Source organism: Pelodiscus sinensis, chromosome 4 (assembly GCF_052426305.1).
Source record: "Pelodiscus sinensis isolate ZL-2025 chromosome 4, ASM5242630v1, whole genome shotgun sequence".
Lineage (NCBI taxonomy): Eukaryota > Metazoa > Chordata > Testudines > Trionychidae > Pelodiscus > Pelodiscus sinensis.
Window position 1 is genome coordinate 5009623 of NC_143055.1, and position 27094 is coordinate 5036716.

The 27094-nt window shown below is 47.5% G+C and overlaps 1 protein-coding gene across 2 annotated transcripts in view; it reads right to left on the bottom strand.

The window, feature by feature from the left end:
* SFXN5 (sideroflexin 5) overlaps window positions 1-27094 on the bottom strand; it is a 199691-nt gene that overhangs the window by 88172 nt on the left and 84425 nt on the right. For both annotated transcript variants that reach the window (XM_075931041.2, XM_075931042.2), the window contains one exon: window positions 25832-25897. In XM_075931041.2, the coding sequence (XP_075787156.1) occupies window positions 25832-25897 (66 nt within the window). The remainder of the gene's footprint in view (window positions 1-25831; window positions 25898-27094) is intronic.

The following is a 27094-nucleotide window of genomic DNA, read 5'->3' on the forward strand; positions in this document are numbered from 1 at the left end:
TGAGAGTCAGCCAGAAAAAGTGCAATGCCGAAAATTTTCAGCTGCTGAAAATGTTTTGGTTTTCAGTGATTTCCATTTTCTTACCAAATAAACAATACATTTTCTTAAAAAAATCAAAATTGTTTGTGGGGGGAAAAAAACTCCAACATTTTCTAATCAGGTCAGTTACAGATGCACATGCAGTGTCGTTGTCCTTTTGGGGGGAAATGCTGAAAAACACCATTACTATTTAAACACTGCGTGAACACAATTAGAGTTTTCACACCCACAGCACCCTTCTCAATCCAAGCAAGTTTCCACTGGAACAGAGAGTGACACTCCTAAATGGTGGGCTGCCATGAGGGCAGAAGTCTGGACTTGATGTCCTCTCGAGGTCCCTTCCAGTTCTCGTGTTCTATGATTCTCCTTCTCTGGAGTATTTCTCTGCCAAACTGTCCTTTTCCACATTCACATGATATCACCCCCCCATTCTGGTATTGGTGGTGTTCAAAAAGAATCATTATACACACATTTTTAAATAATCAGACAAATGTTTCTCTTTTCCTCCCCTTCTTCATTCTCAGCGTTTGCTCATACATTCCAAGTCCTGGAAAATTTAAGCCCCAGAGATGAAAGTGTTGGGCCCAGAAAAACAAGGCCTGGTCAACATTATGCTAAGGAAAGTTAACAAAGGCTAATTTCATAGGCCTCTGAGTATTCTTGACCAGAACCAGGAAAGTGGTTCAGACAGAACCCTCCATGCTGGCTTAGGTTATAAAAGTAAGATAAGTGATAAATTACATATTTGTACCTACTGCGGCTTGCTTTGGGAACTGGTCAGAAACTCCCTGTTTTTGTTCCCCTTCGCTAATCTTACCTCCCTATTTTTTGCCCTTTGTTTGTACCCGACTCTTTTGTCTCCTTGTTCCTGGTACCTGCCTTTTGTGATTGATAAGAAAGTTGCTGATGCATTATGAAGAGCTTCTGGCCACAATGTATGGTTGGCTAAGATATGCATAGATATTAAAAGTTTCTAGAAAGGGGGGTCAGTGGCTTGGGTGAAGAGCTTATGACACGACGGAACTGTCTTTATAAGCCTACCTGTTACTAAAATCGGGGCTGGTTCTCTTTGGAGACGGGCCGCTCTCTATTGTTCTGTGCACTCTTCAATAAAGAGCTTGTGATTGGACTTTGCTGGTGTTGCCTGTCTCTTTGCAGTCAGACAACGAACCGAACCGTCTGGGCTAGAGTCCCTGACAAAAGCAAGCTTGGAAAAAATTGGGGTTTCAAAATGCTCAGACAATGCTAACCACAGCTGCTGGTACCACTACACTTCTAATGCAGCTGCAGTGCTTATAGATTTGATTCACTGGATCTGCCACGATGTCATATTTTGTTTTGCTATCGACCTCCTCTGCGTGCAGCTTTGAGCGCAGGATGTGAAAGCAAAGTGCGGGCGCAGCAGCTTTCGAAAAGAGAAAAAGGTTGAGTTGAATCACTGCTGTGAAGTGGCTGATAATAAAAAACATTTTACTGTCAAATTCAATTGGGTGCCACAGATGAATTCAATCTTCTGTCTAGAGCAGCCACCCTGCTGTGCATATGAAATTAAATGTTGATACGGATTTAAATCCAATCTCCCCAAATTCTCAACACAGGGACTAGATTTAAGAAACTAATGAGGGTTTGTTTTTACAGGTTTTAAATTATTTTACCCAATCTGTGAACTCTTTCCCGCAGGCCACTAAGTGGAACCACTGGAAACAGGAAAAGGAGAATGCACTGAAACATACAGGTATTTATGATCTCAAATCATTGCAAACAGAAGGACCACCAGCAGAGACTTATTCATGGGTTTTAATTGTGTGGGCTGGCCAGAGGTATAATGACCAGTGGGCCAAATGCATGACGGAGGTAACTCAATGCTCATGAAATTACTCCAGGGATGAATACAGTTAATTATTATTTGTTCGTAGCACCACCAAGATCTGGCCCCATTCTGCGACGGCACATCAAAGAGGCAGTCTCTGGACCACAGAGTGCTTGCTTAGTAGCTTGAAAATAGCATCACTTTCTCTTTCGGATCTCCAATTGCCTCTGGCAAAGTATTTTCCCCTCCTATTTTTCATGGAGGGTCTTTGCCCCACTTGCTTATTGTCATCATCCTCAATGCAGTCGGCTCGGTGCTGAGAGCAGAGTTCGCTCTGGATTTTACCACGAGCGACCCAACATTTGGTGCTTTTCTGAAAGCCCCACCTCCTGGAGTCACGGGATTATATAAGAACCTTAACTCTTACATTATTTTTTTCCCTCATGGTTGCAGAGAAATCTTAAAGCCATGACGCAAGTGTAACCTCAGAAGGCAAAAGTTAGTTAAGTACATGCCTCTTACTTTGTGGCTGTGTCTACACTGGCACCTTTTTCCAGAAATGCTTAAAACGGAACAGTTTTCCGTTATAAGTATTTCTGGAAAAAGAGCGTCTATATTGGCAGGATGCTTTTCCGGAAAAGTGTCCGTGGCCAATGTAGACGCGCTTTTCCGGAAAAAAGCCCCGATCGTCATTTTCGCGATCGGGGCTTTTTTCTGGAAAAGATTACTGTGCTGTCTACACTGGCCCTTTTCCAGAACAGTTTTCCGGAAAAAGGACTTTTGCCCGAGCGGGAGCAGCATAGTTTTTCCGGAAAAGCAGCTGATTTCTTACAGTAAATCGTCAGTGCTTTTCCGGAAATTCAAGGGGCCAGTGTAGACAGCTCGCAGCTTATTCCGGAAAAGCTGCTGCTTTTCCAGAATAAGTGGCCCAGTGTAGACACAGCCTGTGACTTTTCTGAGGTCTGGCTAATTTTTTTTTCGGGGGGGGAGGGGGAGGCGGGAGGCACAACCCTGAGTTTGTTCGATCCGGCTCCCTCTCAAACCCACGGGGAATAGCTCCCACTCAACGCCAGATTTGGGATTTGGGATTGCTCTGAGGGCTGTCTCGGAAGCTGCAGAGTAACAATACCGGAGGGTCGCCAACCACGAGGCATTTTTATTTATTTTTCAGTGATGGATTTTTTACAAAGAAAGCCACCCTGAGAACTCCACCACAAAAGCCAACAGCGCTTCCTCACTACCTCCTACGAGTCAGGAGACTTGCCTGGGGGACAGATTACCCAACAGCTGCCTGTTGTAAGGCTCCCTGCATCTTCCTTTGAAGCACCTCCTTGGAGACAAAGATGCTGGCCTCCATGGTCCACGGTTTTGACTCAGTCTAACAATTCCGATGGTCCAGCTTAATGGTGGTATTTGAACCATCTCCTCGCCAGTGTCTGCAAAAAGAAATCCAGACCTTCGGGAAGGGATCTAAATGAGACTCATCTTTCAGCCTCATACTCACCAGCATAAAAGGGGCCACGAGAGGGCCTGAAACATAATTAATACAAAGGGTGGGTCAGGACAGACACAGCAGAAGACTCACCGGAACTCAGATGTGAAGAAGGAAGGAAATTGGAAAGCAAGCGGGGAGAGGACAGGAGAAGAGAGTGGGAAGAAGTATGGGCTGGAGCAAAGGGAGAGAAGGAAGCCAGAGTGCAGTCCAGGAGCATGGGATGAGAGGAAGGCAGGAGAAGGGAAACTATGGAACCAGAGCCAGCGTTAGCAGAGACAGTGGACGGAGGCTGAAAGGGAGAGGTTGGTGGGGGGCAGAGGAAATGATCTTTCGATTGAAGAAGATGGCATGTTCTTGAGCAGAGAAAGAAGAGATGGCGCAGGGGCACATGAGGAAGGAGGGATGTGGTGAGGAAGCAGGACAGAAACGTGGCACGGGGAGTCACGCAGGGCACTGACGGACGAGAATCTTAGACTTGATTTGGGAGGTGACGAAGACCCAGTGGTGGGACTCAAAGGAGGGGAGCGGCATGGTCTGCATCCCTGTAAGTACACAAAAGATAGAGAGTCCTCTGGCATAGACGGGGGAGGAGGAGAGGGGCTTTACTTTTGACTGCACATCAGCAAATGGGTACTGTCCTGTACAGAGGTAGCAGCAAGCCCCCGAGTCATCCAGCAGGCCTGAGGAGGGTGCAGGAAGCTGCCCTGGCAGCAGTAAACGAGAAGCCACCGCAGCAACAAGGGAAAATGCTGTAGCGAAGAAAGAGGAGCCTGCCGGGAAAAGGCAGCAGGTGGACACCGCAGAGTTCCCGCGAGGTGGCAAACCTTTGGGTGACACGGAGAATACTGAGCTACCGACCCACAGCGCCTAGTGTGCATTCAGTGAAACTGCACGCTGCTGTGTGGACATAAGTGTGAGGAGACGCACCGGCAAACGCAGCGCAGCGGGAACGCACTCCCCCGCTTTTTTGGGCTGACCTGTCTCAACAGGTCTTGAAACGGCCAACTCCTGTTGGTAGACACGTCCACGGGCAAGTATGGCTCCTTCTGAAAGATACGCAGCAGCTCCAACAGAAGTGATAGGGTTGAGGAAGAAACGACAGGGTGAGCTCCTCTGGCCTTAATGGGTAGCAGGTTTAAAAATAATAAAAGAAAGTCCTTCTTCACACAGCATGTAGTCAACCTGCGGAACTCCTTGCCAGAGGAGGCTGTGAAGGCTAGGACTATAACAGAGTTTAAAGAGAAGCTAGATAATTTCATGGAGGTTAGGTCCATAAGAGGCTATTAGCCAGAGGATAGAATTGGTGTCCCTGGCCTCTGTTTGTCAGAGGCTGGAGAGGGATGGCAGGAGACAAATTGCTTGATCATTGTCTTCAGTCCACCCTCTTTGGGGCACCTGGTGCTGGCCACTGTCGGCAGACAAGATACTGGGCTAGATGGACCTTTGGTCTGACCCAGTACGGCCGTTCTTATGGCCTACAGGCTAGACCACAGCATCGTACTCGGACAGGGGCCGATCCCCCATCAATGATCACTTTTAAATCCAGACTGAGTGTTTTGTGCAGAGAGGCTCTATGGCCATGTTACGCAGGGGTCAGACTAGCCACCCTCCCAATACCCCACATAAAGCCAAAGTAGGAAAAAAGGACCAATTAATCCTGCACCAGGAGGAGAGCAGGAATGATACTGCTTAATGGCTAACGAACCCCAGGTGGGGGAGGAGCCAGGCTAGGCATAAAGAGGGCAGCTGGAAGGAACCCTTCCGCCATGCCCTGGAGAGACGGGGAGCTGGTGCTACACAAGGAGGCGTTTTATGGGGCACAAGGCCAGAGATTTTGCCTGGCAATGTTGCTGTTGTATGTTTCTGGAGTTCAGAGATGACCATGACATTGCTGATCGGTTTGGATTCTGCAAACAGGGGAGTGGCCGATGGGGCTGGTTTGAACTGGGAACTGCGGACAGGCTGCTCTGGGCTACTTGATTAACAGCCAGCCTGCTGCTGCGAGGTTCACACGGTGTGCGCGTCTGCTCTGCTCCACAGACCGTAGCTCCAGTATAGATGAGACTTCGCCTGGCAGAAAGATTTTGAGTCCAATCTTCAGGCTCCAGCAAGCACCCAGAGAGGTAAGTGGCCTCGGGGAACAGAGGAGGTTTCAGTGGTGACCAAGGGTGGGCCAGAAGGCTGTGAGGAAACATAAGGAGTTATCCAGGGAGATAGCAATAGGGTCTGGGAGCAAGCAGATGGCAATTGCTAGACGTCGGGTCCCTGGGCTGGAACACGGAGCAGAGGGCAGGCCTGGACAGAGAGCAGAAGAGCGACAGAGAGTTTATATCGCAAGACTTGGTGACCACCAGAAGGCCGAGTCGTGCAGAGGGAGTAACCTAACTTCAGAGATGGCAGAAAGAGGGAACATCAGACTAGTGGAGAGCTAGTTCCACGACGAGCCACAAGGAGGCCCCACAGCCACGGGTGCCGACTTCCCCTCTAGCCATGGGGCTGCTTGACCCTCCCTGCCCCAGGCCCCGCCCCACTCCAACCCTGTCCTGCCTCTGCTCTGCCCCCACCCCGTCCCCTTCCCCATAGCCCCCAACCTGCCTCTTCCCCCACCACCTCCACAGAGCGTGTCCTATCCCTGCTCCTATCCCTCCTTGAGCTTCCCGAATGCCACAAATCAGCTGTTTGTGGCACCCTGGAAGTGAGGGGACGGCAGAGCAGGAACTGGTTAGTGGGGCCACCAGAGGCTGAGGCACGTGAGGGGGACAGAATCACACAACAATAGAGCACTAGAACAGGAAGGGACCTTGAGACGTCATCGAGTCCTGTCCCCTGCCCTCACGGCCGGGCCAAGCACCATCTAGACCATCCCTGACAGGTGTCTGTCCAACCCGCTCTTAAATATCTCCAGGGATGGAGATTCCACAATCTCCCTGGGCAATTTATTCCAGTGTTTCACCACCCTGACAGTAGGAACTTTTTCCTAATGTCCAACCTAAACCTCCCTTGCTGCAGTTTAAGCCCATTGCTTCTTGTCCTGTTACTCAAGGCCAAGGAGAACAATTTCCCCCCCTCCTCCTTGTGACACCCTTTTAGACACCTGAAAACCACTATCATATCCCCCCTCAGTCTTCTCTTTTCCAAACTAAACAAGACCAGTTCCCTCGGTCTTCCCTCCTAGCTCATGTTCTCTAGACCTTTAATCATCTTTGTTGCTCTTCTCTGGACCTTCTCCAATTTCTCCACATCTTTCTTGAAATGCGGTGCCCAGAACTGGACACAATACTCAAACTGAGGCCTAACCAGCGCAGAGTAGAGCGGAAGAATGACTCCTCGTGTCTTGCTCACAACACTCCTGTTCATGCCTCCCAGAATCATGTTGGCTTTTTTTTGCAACAGTGTCACACTGTGGACTCCTATTTAGCGTGTGGTCCACTCTGACCCCTAGATCCCTTTCCGCCGTGCTCCTTCCCAGACAGTCTCTTCCCATTCTGTATGTGTGACACGGATTGTTCCTTCCTCAGTGGAGCACTTTGCATGTGTCCTTACTGAACTTCATTCTATTGACCTCCGACCATTTCTCCAGAAGTGAGCGTGGCTGCTGGTGAGTGATCAGCACCCCCTAACCTTTCCCCGAGGGTGCTCCAGCCCCAGGGCACCCTCCCAGTGGGTGCCTATGCTCTCTGCAGTGAGTAGCAAACCCTGGGACAGGCCCCCTTTGGCCTTGGAATTTATGAAGTTGTGAATAAGGGTCCCATCCTGCCTTAAAATCTATGAACAGTCAGGGCAGGAGAGAGGCAAAGAAATGGGAGCAGGCGTCTTTGGGAGTTTGCTCAGGGCAGGGCTGCCGGATTCAGAGCCACATACTCACGTACCACAGAAGCCAAACAGGCAGAGAGGGCGCATCACCTGCTCTCGGAAGCAGGAACGGGAGGAAAATCACTGAGTGACTCAAGCCATGTTCCTGCTAAGCCCTAAGGCGGCATCAGGTCACTCTCCCTCTTCTCCCTTGCCCTGCGTTGGGCTGACCTCCTCCTCCTTCTAAATGTTCCTTTACGGCACTAAGTGGTAGGCAGTCCTGAGGCCGGTGGGTGGCCTCCGGCTCGCTCTCTCAACCTGATGATGGGCTATCACACCAAATTCACAGGCTGTCAGTGCAGCCGCTCCACGCCACTCGCAAACAATTATCGAGACGAGGGAGCTGGGATTGGAAAAAGCCACGGGGTACCTTCGCCGAGACAGGAGAGTGAATTGTGTGCACGAGGTGGTGCCTGAGGGGGGAGGGCGGTGGGGAAGGAGGAAGAGGAGAACCGTGCAGGGGAGAGCAGGGGCGGTGGGGAGTAAAAGCGGCTGCTGGATCCCTCTGTGCTTAAGCACGTCACCCGAGAGCACACAAGCCCGTTCCTGCCCGGCTGTGCTTACGGCTCCCGGCAAGCCAAGCACAGAGCAGCCAGGAGGCCCTTGGCAGCCCGGAGAAGGAAATCACTCGCGTGGGGGTGTCTATAGCGCTGCCACTGACTCTCTTCTGGTGGCCATTTGATGCAGGTGGTCTTTAGGAGGGAGGGAGGTGGCTCAGGGCCCTGGACCAGGAAGGCGTTCTGTTCACAGGAGGAAAGCGTGGGGAAAAACCAGAAGGCCGGCTGTGGAAGAAGTGGGTGAGCACGGCCACAAGGCCAGTCACTGAGGAAGTGGGGGGTGTATGTCCAACACCACATCTGAGCCTGGAGCTCAGGCTATCAAGCTCCCCTTGTCCTGTTGGCTTCTGAGAACAAGTCCAGCCTTAGCCACGTCCTCAAAGCAGTGTCTACTCAGCTATCTTGAGGGAGCGTGCATGAGCCCCCCAGCACACGTCTGTGTACCCAGGCCAGGAGGCGGACTCCCAGAGACAGTGTAGACGTACCCTTGGGGTATGTCTAGACTACAGGGTTTTGTCGACAAATACTGTTGACAAAGCTTCTGTCGACAAAGACCGTCTAGACGACATCCAGTTCTGTCGACAAAGCAAGCCGCTTTGTCGACATAACAGTGTGGACGCAAAGGACAGTGTAGATTCAATAATGCCTTCTATCGACAGAACTCTGTCAAGAAAGGCGTTATTCCTCGTAGAATGAGGTTTACATACGTTGACAAAACTGCTGAGTTTTGTCGACGTTATGTCGACATAACTCAAAGGCAGTGTGGACGCAGGTATAGTTTTGTCAACAAAAGTCTACTTTTATCGACAAAACCCTGTAGTCTAGACACACCCTTAGTGACTAGGTCAGAGATGTAGACTGAGGCTGGATTACGCAGGCCTTGAAGACAAAGAAGAATGTCAAAGAGCTTCCTACTGAATGACCAGCTCACTCCTACTCAAATAATCCAAGAATTCAAATAAGAAAAGGGGTAGTTGCGTTAAGCCTGTTTCAGCAAAAGCAACATGGATCTGACAATGTGGTTTCCGGCCCAGAAAAGTTTGTGCCCAAATAAACGTGCGAGTGTTTAAAGGGTCACAGAACTCCTTGTTTTTATTTAAAGCACAGTGGAATTAGAGCAAAGAAATCGAAAAAGAGAAAGACCTCGGACAACATAGAGAAGATCTACTGAGACTGAAGGACAACAACTGGGGTACTTCTGGAGTCAGCTAGAAGTTTTGTCTCAAGACAGAGTGAAGTGGAGGAGACTTGTAGATGACCCATGCGCTACTCGGAGTACAAGGGTTTAAGGAGGAGGAATTAGGGCACGAACCCAGAAGAGGGAGGACGTAGGGTCAAGACCTGCTCTGCCACACACTTCCTGTGTGGCTTTGGTCAAATCACTTGGCCTCTCCAAATCTGTTTCCCGTCTATACCATGGAGATAACTTGTGCAAAAGGCTTTGTGGACAGGCTACATCTGGTTTTAGAATGGCTTATTTCAATACAGCCACACTTATTAGAACGCTGACTTCAGCTACGCTGAAATAAGCGTCCACAAAGCCTCTTGCACGGCTTTAGCTCGGCCAGTTTAAATTTACACTTTAAATAACACCTCCCATGCAAACAAGCTCCCATTTAACTTCAATGCGATTACTCAAGTCGAAAGTTAGGTCCACACTTAGGTGCCTGACTGAATCGGGACCTAACCACCCCTCAAAGATAATGAAACCAATCTCAAGCAATGCAGCTGCACTGGGCCTCACAAAATACTTTGTTGGTTCTTTAATTGCTCATGTACAGAACCTTGTCCGCTTCACAGTGATTGTTTGAAATGGCAGAGTGCCTATCGGGGTACAGACAATGCTGGAATCTGTTCATAAAAGTGCACAAGAGTTGTGCTAAGTCTAGAGTTAGAGCAGCCCTAAAACTGCATATGCGCTAAACAGCGTAATTGGTTTTATTACAGCGCTTCCAAGGAAAAAGGTATTATATCTGATACTGGCACATTTCAATGTTTATGTGACATGATGGGCCATCAGCAGCAGGGACTGAACGCGGGTCCTCCAGATCTAAAAGCATAAAGCTCTACTGCCTGAGCTAAAAGACTCAGCTGTCATTAGGGAAAAAGATGACGGCCTTCTTCTGTCCTATCTGCAAGGCAAAGGAAAACGAGCAGGATAACCATGGGGCACTTCAACTGGAGAGTGTCGTCCGCGGGAGGTCTCATGCGGCCAGTATTACAACATTCTTGGAATTTCTAAACATTGCAGATGACAAATTCCTAACTCAAAAAGTATTACCGCTAACCAGGGGCAATTCTTTATTAGACGGTCCTACCGGATACAGAAGAATTGATCAGAGAACTAAAAATTAATGGGAGCTCAGGTATAAGAGGTCAGGACTTCATCACGCTTATCATGCACAAGCAGAATAAAGTACAGATCAGTAACACGCACCCACATGCTTGACTTTCATAGGGCTAATTTCACAAAGCTGAAAACAATTATAAGATAAAACTAGAAGACTTACCCAGCATTGCCTGGGTCCTTCAGGGCAGGGGGCAGGCAGTATGGGTGGTGTAGGAGTCAGGACAGGGCCTTGGGGATGAGAGAGGGAGGCAGGAGGCTAGGGACATGGGGGGTACAGGAGTCAGGGTGGAGGATTGAGGAGAGGTTCAGGGCAGGGGGCTGGGGTATGGGGCGGGAGTGCATAAGTGAGGGTTGGAGTATGTTCAAATAAATCACACCCAAGAGTTTTCAAAGCAGGAAATCATCATCACCTGAGTGGGCGTGTTTCCAGTGGAATCCGTTCTCGGTCCTACCCTATTTAACATTTTTATCAATGACATTGAAGATTCCATAAAATGATCACCAACACAAAAATTGGAAAAGTAGTAAAAAATGACTAGGAGCGGTAACTGATACAGAGCAATCTGGATTTTGCCCACGAAAGCGCGATACTATATATATTTTTGTTAGTCTCTAAGGTGCCACAGGACTACACGTTTTTAAAGCTATGGACTAACACGGCTAATCCTCAGACTTGATAAACTAGGCACAAGCAAATCATGAGTTTTAATATGGCTATATGTAAATGTATTCATCTAGGAGCAAAAAACATAGACCGTACTTACATAAAGGGGAGTGGATTCTATCCTGGGCAGCAGTGACTAGGGATGTGAATAGGTAAGCCATGGGCTGCTCCAGCCCCGCACAGCTGGCGGCTGGGAGCCAGGAGAGCCAGGCCCAGCCCCTGGTTCAGGGACTGGGAGCGGGAGCCCAAATGTTAGGTTAGCCTAACGTTTGACCAGGTAACTGATGAACTGGGATTTTACACCTCTAGCAGTGACTCTGAAATAGCTGTGGGACCATGGCGAATAATCAGCTGGACATGAGTTACCAGATTGACTGTGTAACCTAAAGAGTTCATGCTATCCTGGGATGCATATCAGGAGACTCTAAAGTAGAAGTAGATAGATTATTTTACTTTTGTATTTGGCACAAGTACGATTCCTGCTGGAATCCTGTGTCCAGCTCTGGTGCTCACAACTCAGGAAGGATGCTGATAAACTGGAGAGGGTTCAGAGAAGAGCCAAAAGCATGATTAAAGGACTGGAAAACCTGTCGTAGGTTAAGGGGTGCACTGGCCACTGTCTATAATTACCTGCATGAGGAACACATATTTAATAATGGGCCTTTCGATCTAGCAGAGAAAGATCGAACATGCTCCAACAGCTGGAAGCTGAAGCTCAACAAATTCAGATTGGAAATAAGACAAATTGTTAAGTGAGGGTAATTCACCAGGGATGCAATTTACCAAGGGATGTAATGGAGTCTCTATTTCTGACAACTTTTAAATAAAGATCAGGTGGTTTTATAAAAGATCTGCTCCCGGAACTACTCTGGGGAATTTGTCTGGCTGGTGCTACGTGGGAAGTCAAACTAGATGGTCTCTTCTGGCATCTATGAAAGGCTGAAGCCGACTCAAACCAGGTTGTGATCCAGCCACTGGAGAGGTCAGGCCTTACACCAGGTCCTCTGAATGCGAGACTCATCCTCCGTGCCATCAAGCTGCAAGGGGTGAGGAGGAAATTGCTTCCTGTTGTTGTCTACCAGAAGCCACGCCCACTAACAGCAGGCTGCTGATTGGACGCTGCTGGGTGCTCCTGACCCATCTGCCCAGACTCCGTCTAGAGGCTAAGTTCCTGCCTCGTTGCCTGATTCCGGCTCCTTGTCCGTGTCACCGTGCCTCTTCCTGCTACCTGCTTTCTTACCCTGACCTCAGTTGCTGACTCTGGCTTGACCCACGGTGGGACTTCTGCCTCTGACCCTTGGCATGACTTTGTTCCTGCGCTAACCATTAGCTCAGACAGCCCACGTGATAGGCCCCGATAGCTTGCTCAGCCCAACCTTGATCTCACTGCGGACTCCTTCTTGAACCTCTGGAGTGAGCATGGGCACTGCTGGGTGACCATCACCTCGGGGTTCTGTGAGTTCTCAGGAGCAGATCTGCCCTTCAGGCAGGAAGCCAGAAAGGGAGAGACCAAGTGCAAGAGCTGCAGACAGGAAATGGTTTCTTGCAGGAGCAAGCCATCAGGAGAGGGGCCCTCCGGTTAACCGGGAGTTAGCTGGTAAGCATGCCAATAAGGCATATGCTTTCTGGTTATCCAGTTAACCTCCCTAGAACACAGTCACATAGCACTGACCAACTGGGACTCTTTCTTACAAGCATTTGCCAGTATTTTCGATGGCTGCACTACTCCCTCTCTTCCTTGCCCTGACCCCAGTTGTTGACTCTGGCTTTGACCACTGGCGTGACCCTGATCCTGACGCTACTCCTGGTTCCAACCACTAGCTCAGACAGCCCATGTTACAGGCCCTGACAGGAGACAGGCGGCCACAATGAGTAAACCTGGGTTCCATTTAAATGCAGTTGTATTTATTCTAGCTCAAACACACCTCCTCTGCCCCTCCCTTTCATTTCAACATCCAGTCACGGTTGCTAAGTGATAAGCCCATTGTTATCTGTCACTTAATTTACAAAATCCAAGCACTGAAAAGAATCTAAATGAACAGTTACAGACACACTGATCCGACGCTGCCCCCACAACAAAGACATGCGTTAGACATAGACAATGCAAACAAAGGCATATGGGGTTGTATTGTTTGCCTCCCCTCCCCCATCAGTTTTTAAGTGGGAGAAATTCACAACAGCCCCACAGCCAACAGAGGGCAACATGTTCCAGCAAATCTATGCTCAATCCCATGATTCCTAGCAGATGAGTTACTGGATTTACTTCCAGCTTTGCTTGGGAATTCAATCTGTAGCCATCGGAAAGTATGGCCAACAGCAACCTTACACACAATAACGTCCATTCACAACAGGGATTTAATCCCCATTATAACCAGAAATCTGGAGGTGCTCAACTATGGAGTCACCACGGATGCCTTCCTGTGGAATTACATATACCACACATCAGGGATGTGATCGTGAAGTCGGTTAATGATTAACCGTTAAGCTTTCGCTTATCGGTCAATGCTCCCGACTACCCACATCTCCCTCTCCCCTGTCCCTGTGGCTTTGCCAGTAAATTTTTTAGAGGGCTGACCAGCAGCCTGGCTTAGTCCCGGCTTGTGCCGGTCCAGGGAGCTACCTCCTGCTGTGGCTCTGCATTAAAAGTAATTTAGGAGCTGGTGGGCAGGCAGCTTGGCTCAGTCCTGGCTTGTGCTAGGTCCCTGGAGCTACCCCGCTGCAGCTCTGCAATAATACTCTCGGGACATGGCACGAGACAGGACTGACCCAGGCGGCCTGCCTGTCAGCTCCTAAATTACTTTTAATGCAGAGACGCTGCAGGGGTAGGTGCTAGATCCGGCACAAGCCGGGACTGAGTGCTTGCAGTGTGAACCCTTATCGATTAATCGTGTAGTCGACAATTTTTTTTGTTGGCTGCATGATTAACAAGTCACACGCTTCTTAACATCCCTACCGCATCCCTGATCTCACTTACACCATGTTGTCACTGGTATAACTTACTGGCCATCCAGGTGTGAGACCAGAAGGATGCCAACAGTTTACCTGCACACAGCACCTCTGTGATGGAGGCACCAGGTGGACAAGATGGGAGAGGTCAGCAGTTTAGCCAAAAGACACTGAGAAAAGCCCTTACTGTTCTGAGAAATCCAGTAGGATCATTATACAAAGCAGGCAGGACCTGGGGGTTACAGTGGATGAGAAGCTGGATATGAGTCAACAGGGCGCCCTTATAGCCAAGAAGGCTAATGGCATATTAGGTTGCATTAGGAGAAGCATTGCCAGCACATCCAGAGAAGTGATTATTCCCCTTTATTCGGCTCTGGTGAGGCCATACCTGGAGTATTGTGTCCAGTTCTGGGCCCCCCACTACAAAAAGGATGTGGATGCACTGGAGAGGGTCCAGCAGAGGGCAACCAAAATGATTAGGGGGCTGGAGCATATGATCTATGAGGAGAGGCTGAGGGAGTTGGGTACATTTACTTTGCAGAAGAGAAGACTGAGGGGGATTTGATAGCAGCCTTCAACTTTCTGAAGGGAGGTTCCAAAGAGGATGGAGAGAGGCTGTTCTCAGTAGTGACAGGTGGCAGAACGAGGAGCAATGGTCTCAAGTTGTGGTGGGAGAGGTCCAGGTTGGATATTAGGAAAAACTATTTCACTAGGAGGGTGGTGAAGCACTGGGATGGGCTCCCTAGGGAAGTAGTGGAGTCTCCATCTCTAGAGGTGTTTAAGTCTCGGCTTGACAAAACCCCGGCTGTGTCGATTTAGTTGGGTTTGGTCCTGCCTAGAGCAGGGGGCTGGATTTGATGGCCTCCTGAGGTCTCTTCCAGCTCTATGGTTCTATGATTGGTTTTGAAGACTTGACCAAATGGTGCTCCTCCTATGCACTGTATTGAATGGAACTCCATTTATCTACCTTGGATAATCCTCAAATGCTTTGAAACTGTGGTTCTGAGGAACTTAAGTGCTGCAAATCTGATGCTTAACGGCCAAATCCAAACACTGCTGAAATCAATAAAAAGAGTCTTATTGATCTCAGCGCCCTTTGGATGCTACTTTCTCAGAATCTTATACTGCTGTAGCAGATTGTTGTTATTTTTTATTTTACTGCTAATACCTGATGCAAGCTAGGCCTGATATCATCCCACATTGCCTCTGATCCTTCCACTTGGCAGAGAGCGACACTCAAGTTTTGTTAGTCTATTAAGTGCTACCAGACTATTTGTTGTTTTTTAAGTTTATCCTGTACAGGCCAACTCGGCTACCCCGAGTTCTTTTCTTGCTTACTGTCTCCAGCCTCACTACCTTACATTTCTCCACACTGAGTTACCAAAGCTATTTGCTCATTTCTAATTCTCTCTCGGTGTTACCACTGAAGCTAATCAGAAACCAAATTCCCCTTCTGAAGGAAATGCTGAATGGTTTTGCTCTGCAGTGGAAAAAAGTCAAAATTTACCATGGAATGGAAATTCTATAATTGAATTTCAGAAACACTGAAATGTTTCAAGTATCAGAGAGGTAGCCGTGTTAGTCTGAATCTGCAAAAGCGGCGAGGAGTCCTGTGGCATTTTGTTAAGATCAAAATGTTGCTTCAACTTCTATGTTCATACCAATCAAACCAATACAGAAAAAATGGTATGTGTTGACCTAATCAAATTTTCAACAAAAATTGATCCTTTCCCACAGAATATCCTGATTTCCATCGAATCACCATTTCCAATGGAAAACTATTTCACTGGAAAGTTTTCAACCAATTCTACTTACCACTGTCCTTGTTCCATAGCAATTGCTACTCTTATCCCTCCTGCTCACAACCAGTATAATCATTGCGACACTACCTTTTCCTTCTTGCCAGGAAACAGCAACATAGTACATATACAAAAGCAGTTATATACAGTATCATGAGATTTCAGGGTAAAACCCACTTCATCAGATGAGCTTGGAACTGGGTTTTACCCATGAAAACTCATGATACTATATATTTTGTTAGTCTCTAAGGCTACATGTACACAGCAGAGCTTTTCCCAAAGTAGCTATTCCGCATCTTAAGAGCAAGCCCATTATATCAAAATATAACGGGCTCGCTACTCCGAGGTCCCTGTAAACTTCACTGCACGAGGGATAAGGGACGTTTCGGAATAGCGCCTTATTTCGAAATCTGGCCCTGTGTAGACAGTGCCAAATTGTGAAATAAGCTATTTTGAAATAACATCGAAATAAGCTATGCAAATCGTTACCTTATTTCAAAGTAAGGGTGCTGTGTAGACGCACTCTGTGGTGCCCCAGGACTACTCATTGTTTTTAAAGTTACAGACTCACACAGCCGCCCCTCAGCAAATCAGTTATAATACTGATGCTTGCAACACCCCGATAGTTGTGTCTGTCTATGGAGAACTCCCACAATGCAGTAAGCACACACAAGACAGTAGGCACACAATAGTCAAGCCTCTTCATCTGATTTGATTAGTTTTTCCTAGTGCAAGGTTAGTCTGCTCTGCAGTACGACAGCAAAGATAGTAAAGAACTGGCACATGTGCTCTGCCACTACGGAGCTCTGCGTACAGAAACTTGTTTGGTCTCTTACCAGCAGTGAAGGCATTCCTGAAGCAGAGAGAGCATCCTCAGAATCTGCTCTGACTGGGTGGCAGGGAGCACCAATTACCTTTGGAAGGAGCTGAATCCAACCCTCACAACTGGTAGGCTGGCTGTAGCATAGGGTAACTGAGGATTGACTGTATTGATAGGGTGCAGCAGAGAGAAAACCTCAGCTTCTTTCTCACGACTGAAGGAAAGTTCATAGGACTGTCGTTTCTTGGATCCTTTCAGTTTTCAAGTTATCAGCTATAGAGCTGCCAGCCTATTCTGGAGTTATATGCTGGATGGAGGCTGGCTCTAACTTCCCCCATTCTCCCGACAGTCACTGGATTCCTTGCTCACCTCAACTGACATATATCTGATTTCCTGCACGTATTTATTCTTCCTCCTCTAGAAAACGTACTTCCCACAGCGGCACTGGTTTCCCCTTTCTGCTCGGAGAACTCTGAAGCAAAAAACTGATGTATGTATTATTTCAGCGATGTCTGTTGATGCCAAGTTCCTCTTATCCTTTAGACAGCCCAGAGTGTATCATTGATCTCATCCTGTCGTGCCCTGTTGTACCCTACAAGCACCTACAGTTTAGTGGATTATCTGGAATTGGGTTCCAGAACTGCCACGTTCTGTTTCTAGTTCTGGCTTACTGGGTGGCCTTGGGCAAGTCCTTTTAGTTCGCTCTGCCTCAGTTACCCCCTCTGTATAACGCAGATAATAATAAGTGTGCTTCCATCGTAAAGTACTTCGAGACCTACAGATGTGAGGCCCCATGTAAGTACTAACTCTTAAGATGTGTCTCGGCTCCTCTGAGTCAATGATTTCTCTCCTGTGGAGTCAGCCAGGCAGCAAAGAACCAACCAGAAACAGTAGATTTGGAGCCATAGCCCTCCCCTTTCAGACCCTCTGGTCTCTTGGGGTATTTCCACAGAGCATTGTGGCACCCACAGGAGCTCCAACCCTGGAACTATCGGCTTGTACTTACGTTATGAAAATAGCTGAAGAGACAGTGCTTGGAAGTTGTGGCTTGGGATGGAGTTTCGCTTCAAAGCACTGTCTCCACAAGTATTCTCAGAGCCCCAGCGGAAGCCCCGCTAGCCCTAGCTTGTCCACCCAGGCTGGGATACTAGATCCTGTGATCTCCAAAGGCCCTCTTGTGGATTGAGAACTGGTTAAAAGACAGGAAACAAAGTGTAGGAATACATGGTCAGTTTTCACAATGGAGAGAGATAACTAGTAATGTTCCACAGGGGTCTATACTGGAAACCATCTTATTCAACACCTTATTCGACCGGGCCGCAATGGGCGGGGTCTCTGCTCCTGCTGGCTGGGCCCTCCGATTACTTGGTGACTTGGTAAGAATGTCGGTGAGGCTAATGCTTACTGAGTAACCCTTTACAATCTAATCCACTCTTAGCCCTTGAAAACCCCTAAGGCTCCACTAGGGGTGTCTGTGGGGAATTCAACCCTACTGTGACCCTGTCCTCCCTTAGGCTTCCAGGGATGCCCCTGCTCCCTCCTGGGAGCCTCAATAGGCTGCTCTAGGCCCCTCATGCTCTCCTGGGCGATGGCAGTCAGACAAGCATCATCTCCACCCGAAAGGCGGCCTGCCATCACTCACCTGAAGGGAAAGCAACGTTTCACACCTGCACCCACTTCTTTTCCTTTTACATAGGAGACTTCCCTCCCCAGTTTTTGCAGTGAACCCACATGCAGAAGGAAGCCCCTTAGATTGAGCGTTGTGATGGTGTTTCTACAGCTGCCTCCAACTCTTACCCTGAACTGCTTTAAGTTCTCGCAGCCTAAGTGCAAGGGATGGCTGACTCTTTGCAGTTCAGTGCTGGGATTAGTGATGGCTTCAGCCCAAGCCCCTAAATTTTTGGAAGGTTTGGGCCTGAAAGCTAATAACTTTTACAATTATTGTAACTGAAAATGGTTGTTAACAGGAATAATCATGTGCTTGTCTCTTATTTAGTATTCTCGACACTTCCAAAGCTTAACCCATAAGATTACAAGTAAAGAGTTTTCAGATCATCACAAACTCCTCTGACTTATTACAATTGCTGGAGCTGGAATGTTTGGGAAAAAAATATTTTCAAGTCCACCTGGTTTCTCTCGATTCCTACTAGTGTTCCCTGGCTTTGTCCGTCTTGTTTTGGGAAGCCAGCTGACATGAATTGTACTTCACATATTACCACAGCGACCAGCCAGAGAATCACGAATAAGGGGTAAATAAGCACTAGTGACAGGACTAGGGATGTTAAATTTAGATTAATTAACTAATCGAATAGTCAATATGATTCCCGCACTTGACCTGCACTCCCTGCGGGGCGTCTGCTTCTACCCGCTGGGGCTCTTGTATATTTCAAAAGCAGAATTGCAGCATGAGTGGACTGCTTCTATCTCCCCCGCAGCCCCCACCCGCAGAGATGGTGCTGGGGAGAACTGGCTTTTAAGCTGGCTCCCCTCCAGCATTGACTCCTGCTTCTCCACCTTGCTGCCTCTCTCTGACAGAAAACTTTAAAAGTCCACTTACAGACTAACTCAGCTACCCCTCTGAAAGGAGGCGACTAGTCGCATTACTAGTCGATTATCTGCTAAGCTGATGCTTATCGGATAGTTGACCCGTTGCTTATATCCCTAGACAGGACTCCAATTGTTGAAAAAGAACAATTACTGCTGAGCATTCAGAAGATCAGTTAAGTGGATAGCAATCAAAATAAGAGGCAGAAAGACAGCTTGCTTTGGCAAGTGTGCCGAGAACAAGATAAAAATACACCAAAATCTCAGAGAGAGAGAGAAAAAAATGTAGGTTACTTACCCGTAACTAGAATCCTTTAAACATATTGCCTCCACAGAGCCACGCTCTAGGAAGTTGTATGGTACACTGCGACAATCCAACGGTCTTTAAAACAGTTAGCCTAGCTCTAGAAAAGCACTCATTTGGGGGTAAGCCCACAGCTCTCTAAAGAGTCCTGTCTACCCTATGCCCTCTATTCTTGTCCAGAACTCAGGAAGTGTATATCTGTGGAGGCAATACATTTGCAGAGAATCCTAGAAAAACCATGTCAATCAGTGATAGGAGGGATCTGTTAAATCTGCTATTTCATCCCCTTCTTCCACTGCCAAGGAAGGATTAGTGCCTACAGTATGTTCTCTAGTCCAGTTTTACATGGCTAATTTATCTGGTAATTGAGTGGGTGAAGAAAGAAATGCCCGGACCTGGTGCCGTTTTCTTTCCCCGACCAGAGTAAGTTTCACCAACAAAAGTACTGGTACACTCAGCGCTAGGTTGGCGAAAGAGACTCCACTGCCAACATAGCTATTGTTGCTCGTTGGGTTATTTATGCCGGCAGAGAGAGCTCTCCTGCTGGCAGAGCACAGCTACATGGGAGACCTGACAAGGGCACAGCTGTCATGGTAGAGATGTGCCTTGTAAGATCCATAGTGTAGACACTGCCTAAGGCTTTGTGAAGTTGGGCCAAACGGACCTGCCTCAGGTCCCAGAAGAACTCTCTGATAGATGAAGGATGTCAACACAGGTCTCTCGCTTCTGAATGAAAACCTTGCTTAATGGCCGTAGAAGCTGTTCACCAAATCTGACATACACCACCAGGCCTGATTCTCCCCTCGCTTCTGCTGGTAAAAAGCAGGCATTGCTCCACTGACATCATCTGAGCACCATGGGATAAGCGCGAAAAGAACCCCTTTTGTCCTTTTCCCTAAGAAAACCCATTTAAATGATCCCCAGCAAAGATGACAGCCTCCTACAGAAATGCACAGCAAGGAGGCCAGAATGGAATTTAATTGGGGAGCTGATGTTCCTTATTGCATTTGAAAGAGTGTGGAAAGGAAATGAAAAGGAAAAAAGGACAAAAGGAAAGGGAAAAAGGAGAAAGGGAAAGGAAGAAAGAAATTACCTCCTTTGGTATGGGATGCTTCATGAAAGTCACAGGACCAAGCAGAAAGGAAATGAATTTGTAAGAATGAAAAAAGCAGCTCAAACCAGGAAATGCCACTTCTACAATAATGGGGAAAAGATTGTTTATAAAGCATTGCAGAGCTTTGTGGTTAACTGCTAACCACACAAGACCAAATTCTGTTCTAAGTTACACCTCCTTCCACCTCAGTTGGTCGTACAGGCGTGAGAACAGAACATATCCCACTGTGGTTAGCTACAGGCAAAGGGTATTTAAATTATGGAAACGTGACCTAAAATCAACAGATTTGTCAAGACCTTTCTGTACTGATCATACTGCAAACATGGAAGGGACTCACTTTAATTAATACCAGGTCTCTGCAGACCACTGGAGATAATGGCACTTGTTTTCAGGTCATCTAGTATTAATAGGCTCACGCTGGGAGGTGATCTGTTGCTAATTGACAGCAGAGATCAGTTAATGAGGTCTAGGGCCTTAGAATCCCCAGGAACAAAAATTAAGGCTCTTTCTGATTTTTTTTTTAATTTTGTTTGAGACACAGATGTGGGATACCCGTTCCAGAAACTTGGCTTTGGCTGTTAACCCAGACATCTGCAAAAAGTCACATCTCTGCATAGCTCAAGGGTCTCACGGAGAAGGTTTACATTTCAAAACTACCCTAAAGGGAAGGGTGCTCCAAGTGAGGAAGGGAGACTGCTTGGCCCAGACGCTGTGTAGCAATGACACTGTATAAACACACACAGTCAAACCTGTCCTGCAGGATGTGTTGTTCCGATTATAACTCCAACAGGACGGGTTAACTGGATGGAAACGAGTTAGGATTAATTATAAATATGAATGTTCTATATATATTTACAGCACAAGTCGATGTGAAAGCCCACAATGCCTTATGAGAACGCTGCTAACGATCGACAGAGGCGGTTGTTTATGGGGAGGGGCTCAGCTTTGTCGGTGGAGGGTCCCCTTCTGGAATCTACTTTTGTTGCTGGTCTGAGAGCTGCTGACATTCAGGAAAGGGAGAAAGGGCTATCTGCTCTCAGGCTTTTGCCTGCTCCACGTGCGTGCACCTAGGGGAACGGCTCCCAACCTTTTCAAGCATTCAGGCCCCTTTTCAATCTATTACAATTTTACAATGCCCCCCAAACAATAAGCTGTTTTCAAACATTCCATTGCTTGATACTGCGGCAGCCAGCACGCCCCTTGGCCCACGCTGCTTCCTCAGCTCCCACCCTCTCCGTCCCCTGCCCGTCCATGGAGGATACGGCAAGGGGACTCTGGTGGCCAAAGGCAGCTCCTGCCCTGGTACTCCACTCTTAGCTAGGCACGGAGCCCTGGGGGAGAAAAGAAAAAGAAAAGGAAAAGAAAAGAAAAGTGAGGATCAGGCCCATCGCAGGACTGGGACAGGGAAGGGAGCTGGTGCATTAACGGCAGCACAGCTGGCAGCAGGAAGACAGGTGGTCATGAACGGTGATCCCTGGGCAAGAATCACTTGGCGGAAAGTTGCAGTCCAGCGATGGGCCCGATCCTTACTTTCAAGATTTCGGCAGACACCCTACAGATTGGGAACCATTGACCTAGGGGGCTAACAGTTTGTACCTGTTGCAGAGAAAGGTCTGAGGTGTGTGTGGGGGGGGAGGGAGGGGTGATTGCTTGATGAAATACGGAAGGGAAAAAAGGGCCAAATTCAGCAGTTGTATAAATTGTACTGAAAACTGCATGCAAGTGGTAAAGCAGAGTAACTTGGCAATTAGTAACAGTAAAATGAGAGTGATTTACACTCAGAAGTGGCAACTTACATGAAGAAGGGAAAATAACTAAGCCCTGGTCTGACTACACTACACAGTTAGGTTGAGGCAAGGCAGCTTACATTGACCTAACTCTGTGAGGGTGAGTCTAGACTACGGGATTTGTCCACAAAAGTGGACTTTTGTCGACAAAACCATACCTGCGTCTACACTACCGCCGAGTTCTGTCAACGTAACGGTGACAGAACTCGGCAGCTTTGTCGACAGCGGTAAACCTCATTCTACGAGGAATAACGCTTTTTGTTGACAGAGGTCTGTCGACAGAAGGCGTTATTGCATCTACACTGTCCTTTGCGTCTACACTGTCATGGCGACAAAGCGGCTTGCTTTGTCAACAGAACTGGATGTCGTCTAGACGCTCTTTGTCGACAGAAGTTTCATCGACAGTATCTGTCAACAAAGCCTCTGTCGACAAAAGCCTGTAGTCTAGACGTATCCTAAGTGTCTACACCAGAGGTTGGCAAACTTTCCTAAGTGGCGTGCCAAGATTTAACCCTCCTGCCCTGGGCTGTGCTGCTCTCCTGGGAGGGTGTCTCTCCACTGCGCACCCTGTGGACCACCTGGGTCAATGCAAACCTTTCCGCAGACCACCAGTTCCTAATGGAACTCACTGTTAATTACATAATTATGCCTGAGCCATTTTGCTAGTGCTGCAGCTGGGGAGAACGGTTTAATTTAAATGATTAACCAATTAAGCGTTTTAACTTTTTCATGTTAGTTTATCAAACTTCATTTTAAATAATGTAAAATATTAATTGATGTCCAACCCAAAAGGTTTCAATGTCTTTATGTATGGCAGGGTCAGGGAATCTTTTTTGGGTTGGGGCCACTGACCCACAGAAAAAATCAGTTGGGAACCACACAAGTGAGAAGCAAAAAAACTCCTCTAAGAACCCCCAACCCTCACTGATGTGGCCTCCAGTGGAGACACCTCACTCTTCTGGCACTCCAGCCACATGGGGTGAGGGGAAGGGACGTGGTGGTGGGGCAGTGGATGGCAAAGTGGCCTGAAAATGGTGCCTCTGGAAGCCGGCCCAGCTGCCCGCCAGCAAAGCTCCAAGGGAGCCGTCTACGTGCTTTGGGGAGTGGGGGAGGAGGCTGCGCTGCTGTGCTGTGCTGTGCTGTGCTGTGCTGTGCTGTGCTGTGCTGTGCTAGGAGCAGTGGCAGTGCATGAAGCCATTTCTCGGTCGCTTTTTCCCTGCAAGTACTGAAATGTCCGGCGGGGTTTTCTGGGACATACTGTCGGCATAGATCCAGCAGGGAGGCTCGTGTGCCAGTGAAAACCAGCTCGTGTGCCACTTATGGTAGGTTGTCAACCCCTGGTCTACACTAAAATGCAGCTCCCGGCGACGTAACTCCCCCACCACACTGACTTAATAACTCCACCTCTCTGAGAGGCGTAGTGCTTGGGTTGATGCAATTAGGCCAGTGCAGTGTCGGTGTAGATGTTCTGTTGCTTATATCGACTATTGCTGTATTCAGGAGCAATCCTGTACTGTACCACACTTCCAGTTGAATTGGTGCAAGCACTCCTGGTTAGGACACACCATGCTGACATAGGCAGTGTAGTGTGCACATGCACAAGCTGTTGAATCATTGCAGACGCTGTATGCTGATGCATCTTAGGATGACTTACATTTGTTGTGCAGACTTGCCCATACACAAGATGCGTACGTGGAGTCCAAAGAATCCCAAAATACCTGACAAACTCAACATTCCTGCTGTCCTTACTCAGGGAAAATTGTTGACTTCATACAATCATAACACATTAGGGGCATGTCTAGACTTGCTTTCACTTTTGAAAGAAGATATGCAAATTCGGCACGAATTTGCATATCTTCTTCCGATCGCTTTTTCGAACGAGGTTCTTTCAAGAAAAAAAAACCCTTTTTCGAAAGAACTGTGCAAAACCTCATTTTTTTTAGGAAGAACAGTTCTTTTGAAAAAGGGTTTTTTTCTCGAAGGAACTGCGTCTAGACTACTTTCTTTTTCAAAAGAACCTCTTTTGAAAAAGCGAGCAGAAGAAGATACGTAAATTCACGCCGAATTTGTGTATCTTCTTTTGAAAGTGAAAGCAAGTCTAGACATGCCCGAGAACGGGAAGGGACCTCGAGAGGTCATGGAGTCCAGTCCCCTGCCATCATGGCAGGATCAAGCACCGTCTAGATCATCCCTGACAGGTGTCTGTCCAATCTGCTCTTAAATATCTCCAGGGATGGAGATTCCACAACCTCCCCAGGCAATTTATTCCAGTGTTTGACCCCCCTGACATATATTGCTTAGGGAGGCTGGGGAATCTCCACAGGACTTTGTAGGTCTGAGCATTTTATTTACACACAACACCACTGAAACTAGGGATGTCGATGGTTAACCAGTTAACCAGCAGCCCAGCCAGGATGGAGGAGCTCCCTTCTTGCCTGCAGTGTGCTGCAGCAGGTCTGGCCTGGCCGGAGTTACCTCTGCCAACAGCAGGCCTGGCCAAGCCAGAGCAGCCCAGGCCAAGCCAGAGTAGTCCCATGTTCACCCCTAGTTAACCAGTAAAACATTAAATATAACGTTTAACTGGTTAACCGATTAAATGAGATTTCACATCTCTAATAGAAACATAGTCACTGCTGCTGTGAAGGGCCGTAGCCTGCTGGCAGCTCCATGGAAGTGAGGGGGGGGATGTTTTGGCCAAGGCAACAGGGGAAAATCCCTACTCTTACAAAAACCACTATGGAGTTTTTTAATGTCCAAGCAGAGCCAATGGAACACTTTCGTTTTTAAGGCCATATTTGAAAGGCCTCCCTGAAAAGAAAAATCGCAGAGTCAACTCTGGACCCGTGTCTACCCCGGACCCGTGTCTACCCCACGCAGATAACGAACAGCTGAGTTGAACTGGTGCTCCTCGGGAGTCTAAGAATGGAACACTTGATAGTCACCCAACGAAGCCATAAACGTAGGGAACGTAAACTTGTGAGGGCTTGTCTTTGCTGCAGAGTTAAATGTGAATTACAACTTGAATATTGCCCATAATTCCAACCCTGCCCACACACAAAACCTTTAACTAGAGTGCGGTGGAGATTTTAATTTGGAGTTGGCCCACCCACTTAGGTACAGACTAACGCTCAAGTTAGCAGAACTCAGCAGCTGCTAATGCAACCAATCTGTGCAGCTAATGCAACCAATCTGTGCAGCGCAAGTGCCATTTTACGTGGGGGAGATAAATAGAGTGATTGACATTCAAGTTAACTTTCCAGTGAAGATATAACCGGGACTTCTACTACACAGAGCTAAGGTCCTGTGTACGCTAGCAAGCTTACACAGCCACACCACTGTACGGTAGCTGCTCTATTTCAACAGGAGAGAGCTCTCCCACTGACATCATAAAACCACACAGTGGCTATGTCTACACCGCAATGCTATTTCGGAATACTGGATTATCCCAAAATAGCTAACCTGAAGTTAACAGCAAGCCCGTTATTTCAGGCTCGCTATTCCAACGTCCCTGTAAACCTCATTCCACGGGGCATAAGGGACATTTCGGAGTAGCAGGTTATTTTGTAGAGTGTAATTGCAACGGCTGGCTGCCTATGGACAGAGAGCCCTTTTCTTGACATTCAGTCCAGGTTCTGACTATTAAAGTCAAGCCATTTCCCATTTCAAACAACTGATCTCTCCAAAAGATACACCATTAGTACAGGGGAGACGTTATTTCTTTAGAGGAGAGAAACAGAAAGTGTTACTCACCGCAATGGAGACAGCGCTTATGACAGCTCCCAAGTAGCCCTGGATGAACTTGGATGTTGGAGAAGGCTTCAGAAAGGAAAGAAAAAGTAACAATTTCAACACAGGATTCTGGTTATGAAAATAATTCTGAATGGATATGATTATTCTTAAAAAGTTTGGTTTTGCCACATCTGCTAGCTTATCCGTGGTCCTCTTAGCAAGTGGGAATGCTGAAATAACAGGAATGACAGCCTGGTGGCGTAGGTTTAAGCAGTGGTTATCAACTTGGGCAGTGTTACCTGTAAGTTATGTGCTTGAGCAGCTGCCCAGGAGACAGTCAAATGTCGCCCAGCTGACAGGCAGAGCCCACAGTGCCCACCGCCAGCAGCATGTGTTTCGACTGGTGGTGCACATCCACACATGCCTCGGTGCACATAAAACTTATTCTAGACATGGATGGAACACTGGTTGTGGGATACATTTGGGGGATGTCACAAGTGCAGTGCTGGCATGCAGGGCCCCACGAAGTTACATTACCGCCTTTAGCCCGAGATCTGCCGGGTAGCAGGGGCTGACGTACAGAACTTAGATTGCGGGACCTCTGTGGTTTTTAAGTGAGGTGAAACTTGGGGTATGCAGGGCAAATAGACTTCTGAAAGTACGATAGTTTGGAGAGGGTGAGAGCCACTAGGTTAAAACAGAGGTTCACAACCAGGGGTCTGCATACCCTTAGGGTGAACAGAGATCTTTTAGGGGTACATCAGCTCATCAAATAATTGTCTAGTTTTACAACTGGCTACATAAAAAGAACGAGCAAAGTAAGTACAAACTAAAAATTCAGACAATGACTTCTTTACACTGCTCTATCTACTACACGCTGAAACATAAGTACAGTATTTAGCTTCCAACTGATTTATTTTACAAACATATGGTAAAAATGAGAAAGTAAGTGCTTTTTCAGTAAGAGCGTGCTGTGACATTTTTGTATTTTTATGTCTCCTTTTGTAAATCACAAGCTGATTTTAAGCGAGATGAAACGGGTCCACAAGACAAATCAGACTCCTGACTGGGATACCATCATCTGGAAAGGTTGAGTGCCACTGAGTTAGAGGACTTGGAAAAGAATTTATTTAGCACCACAAATTTACTATTTGTCTTGGACATATTATGTGTAAATGTGATTTGGCAAAGTGACAGAGCTATTCACGCCTACGTTGTTAACCTAAAGCTATCTGATTTAACTACAGGTCTTTGAAAGATTATCTTGACCTGACAAGTTCGTTA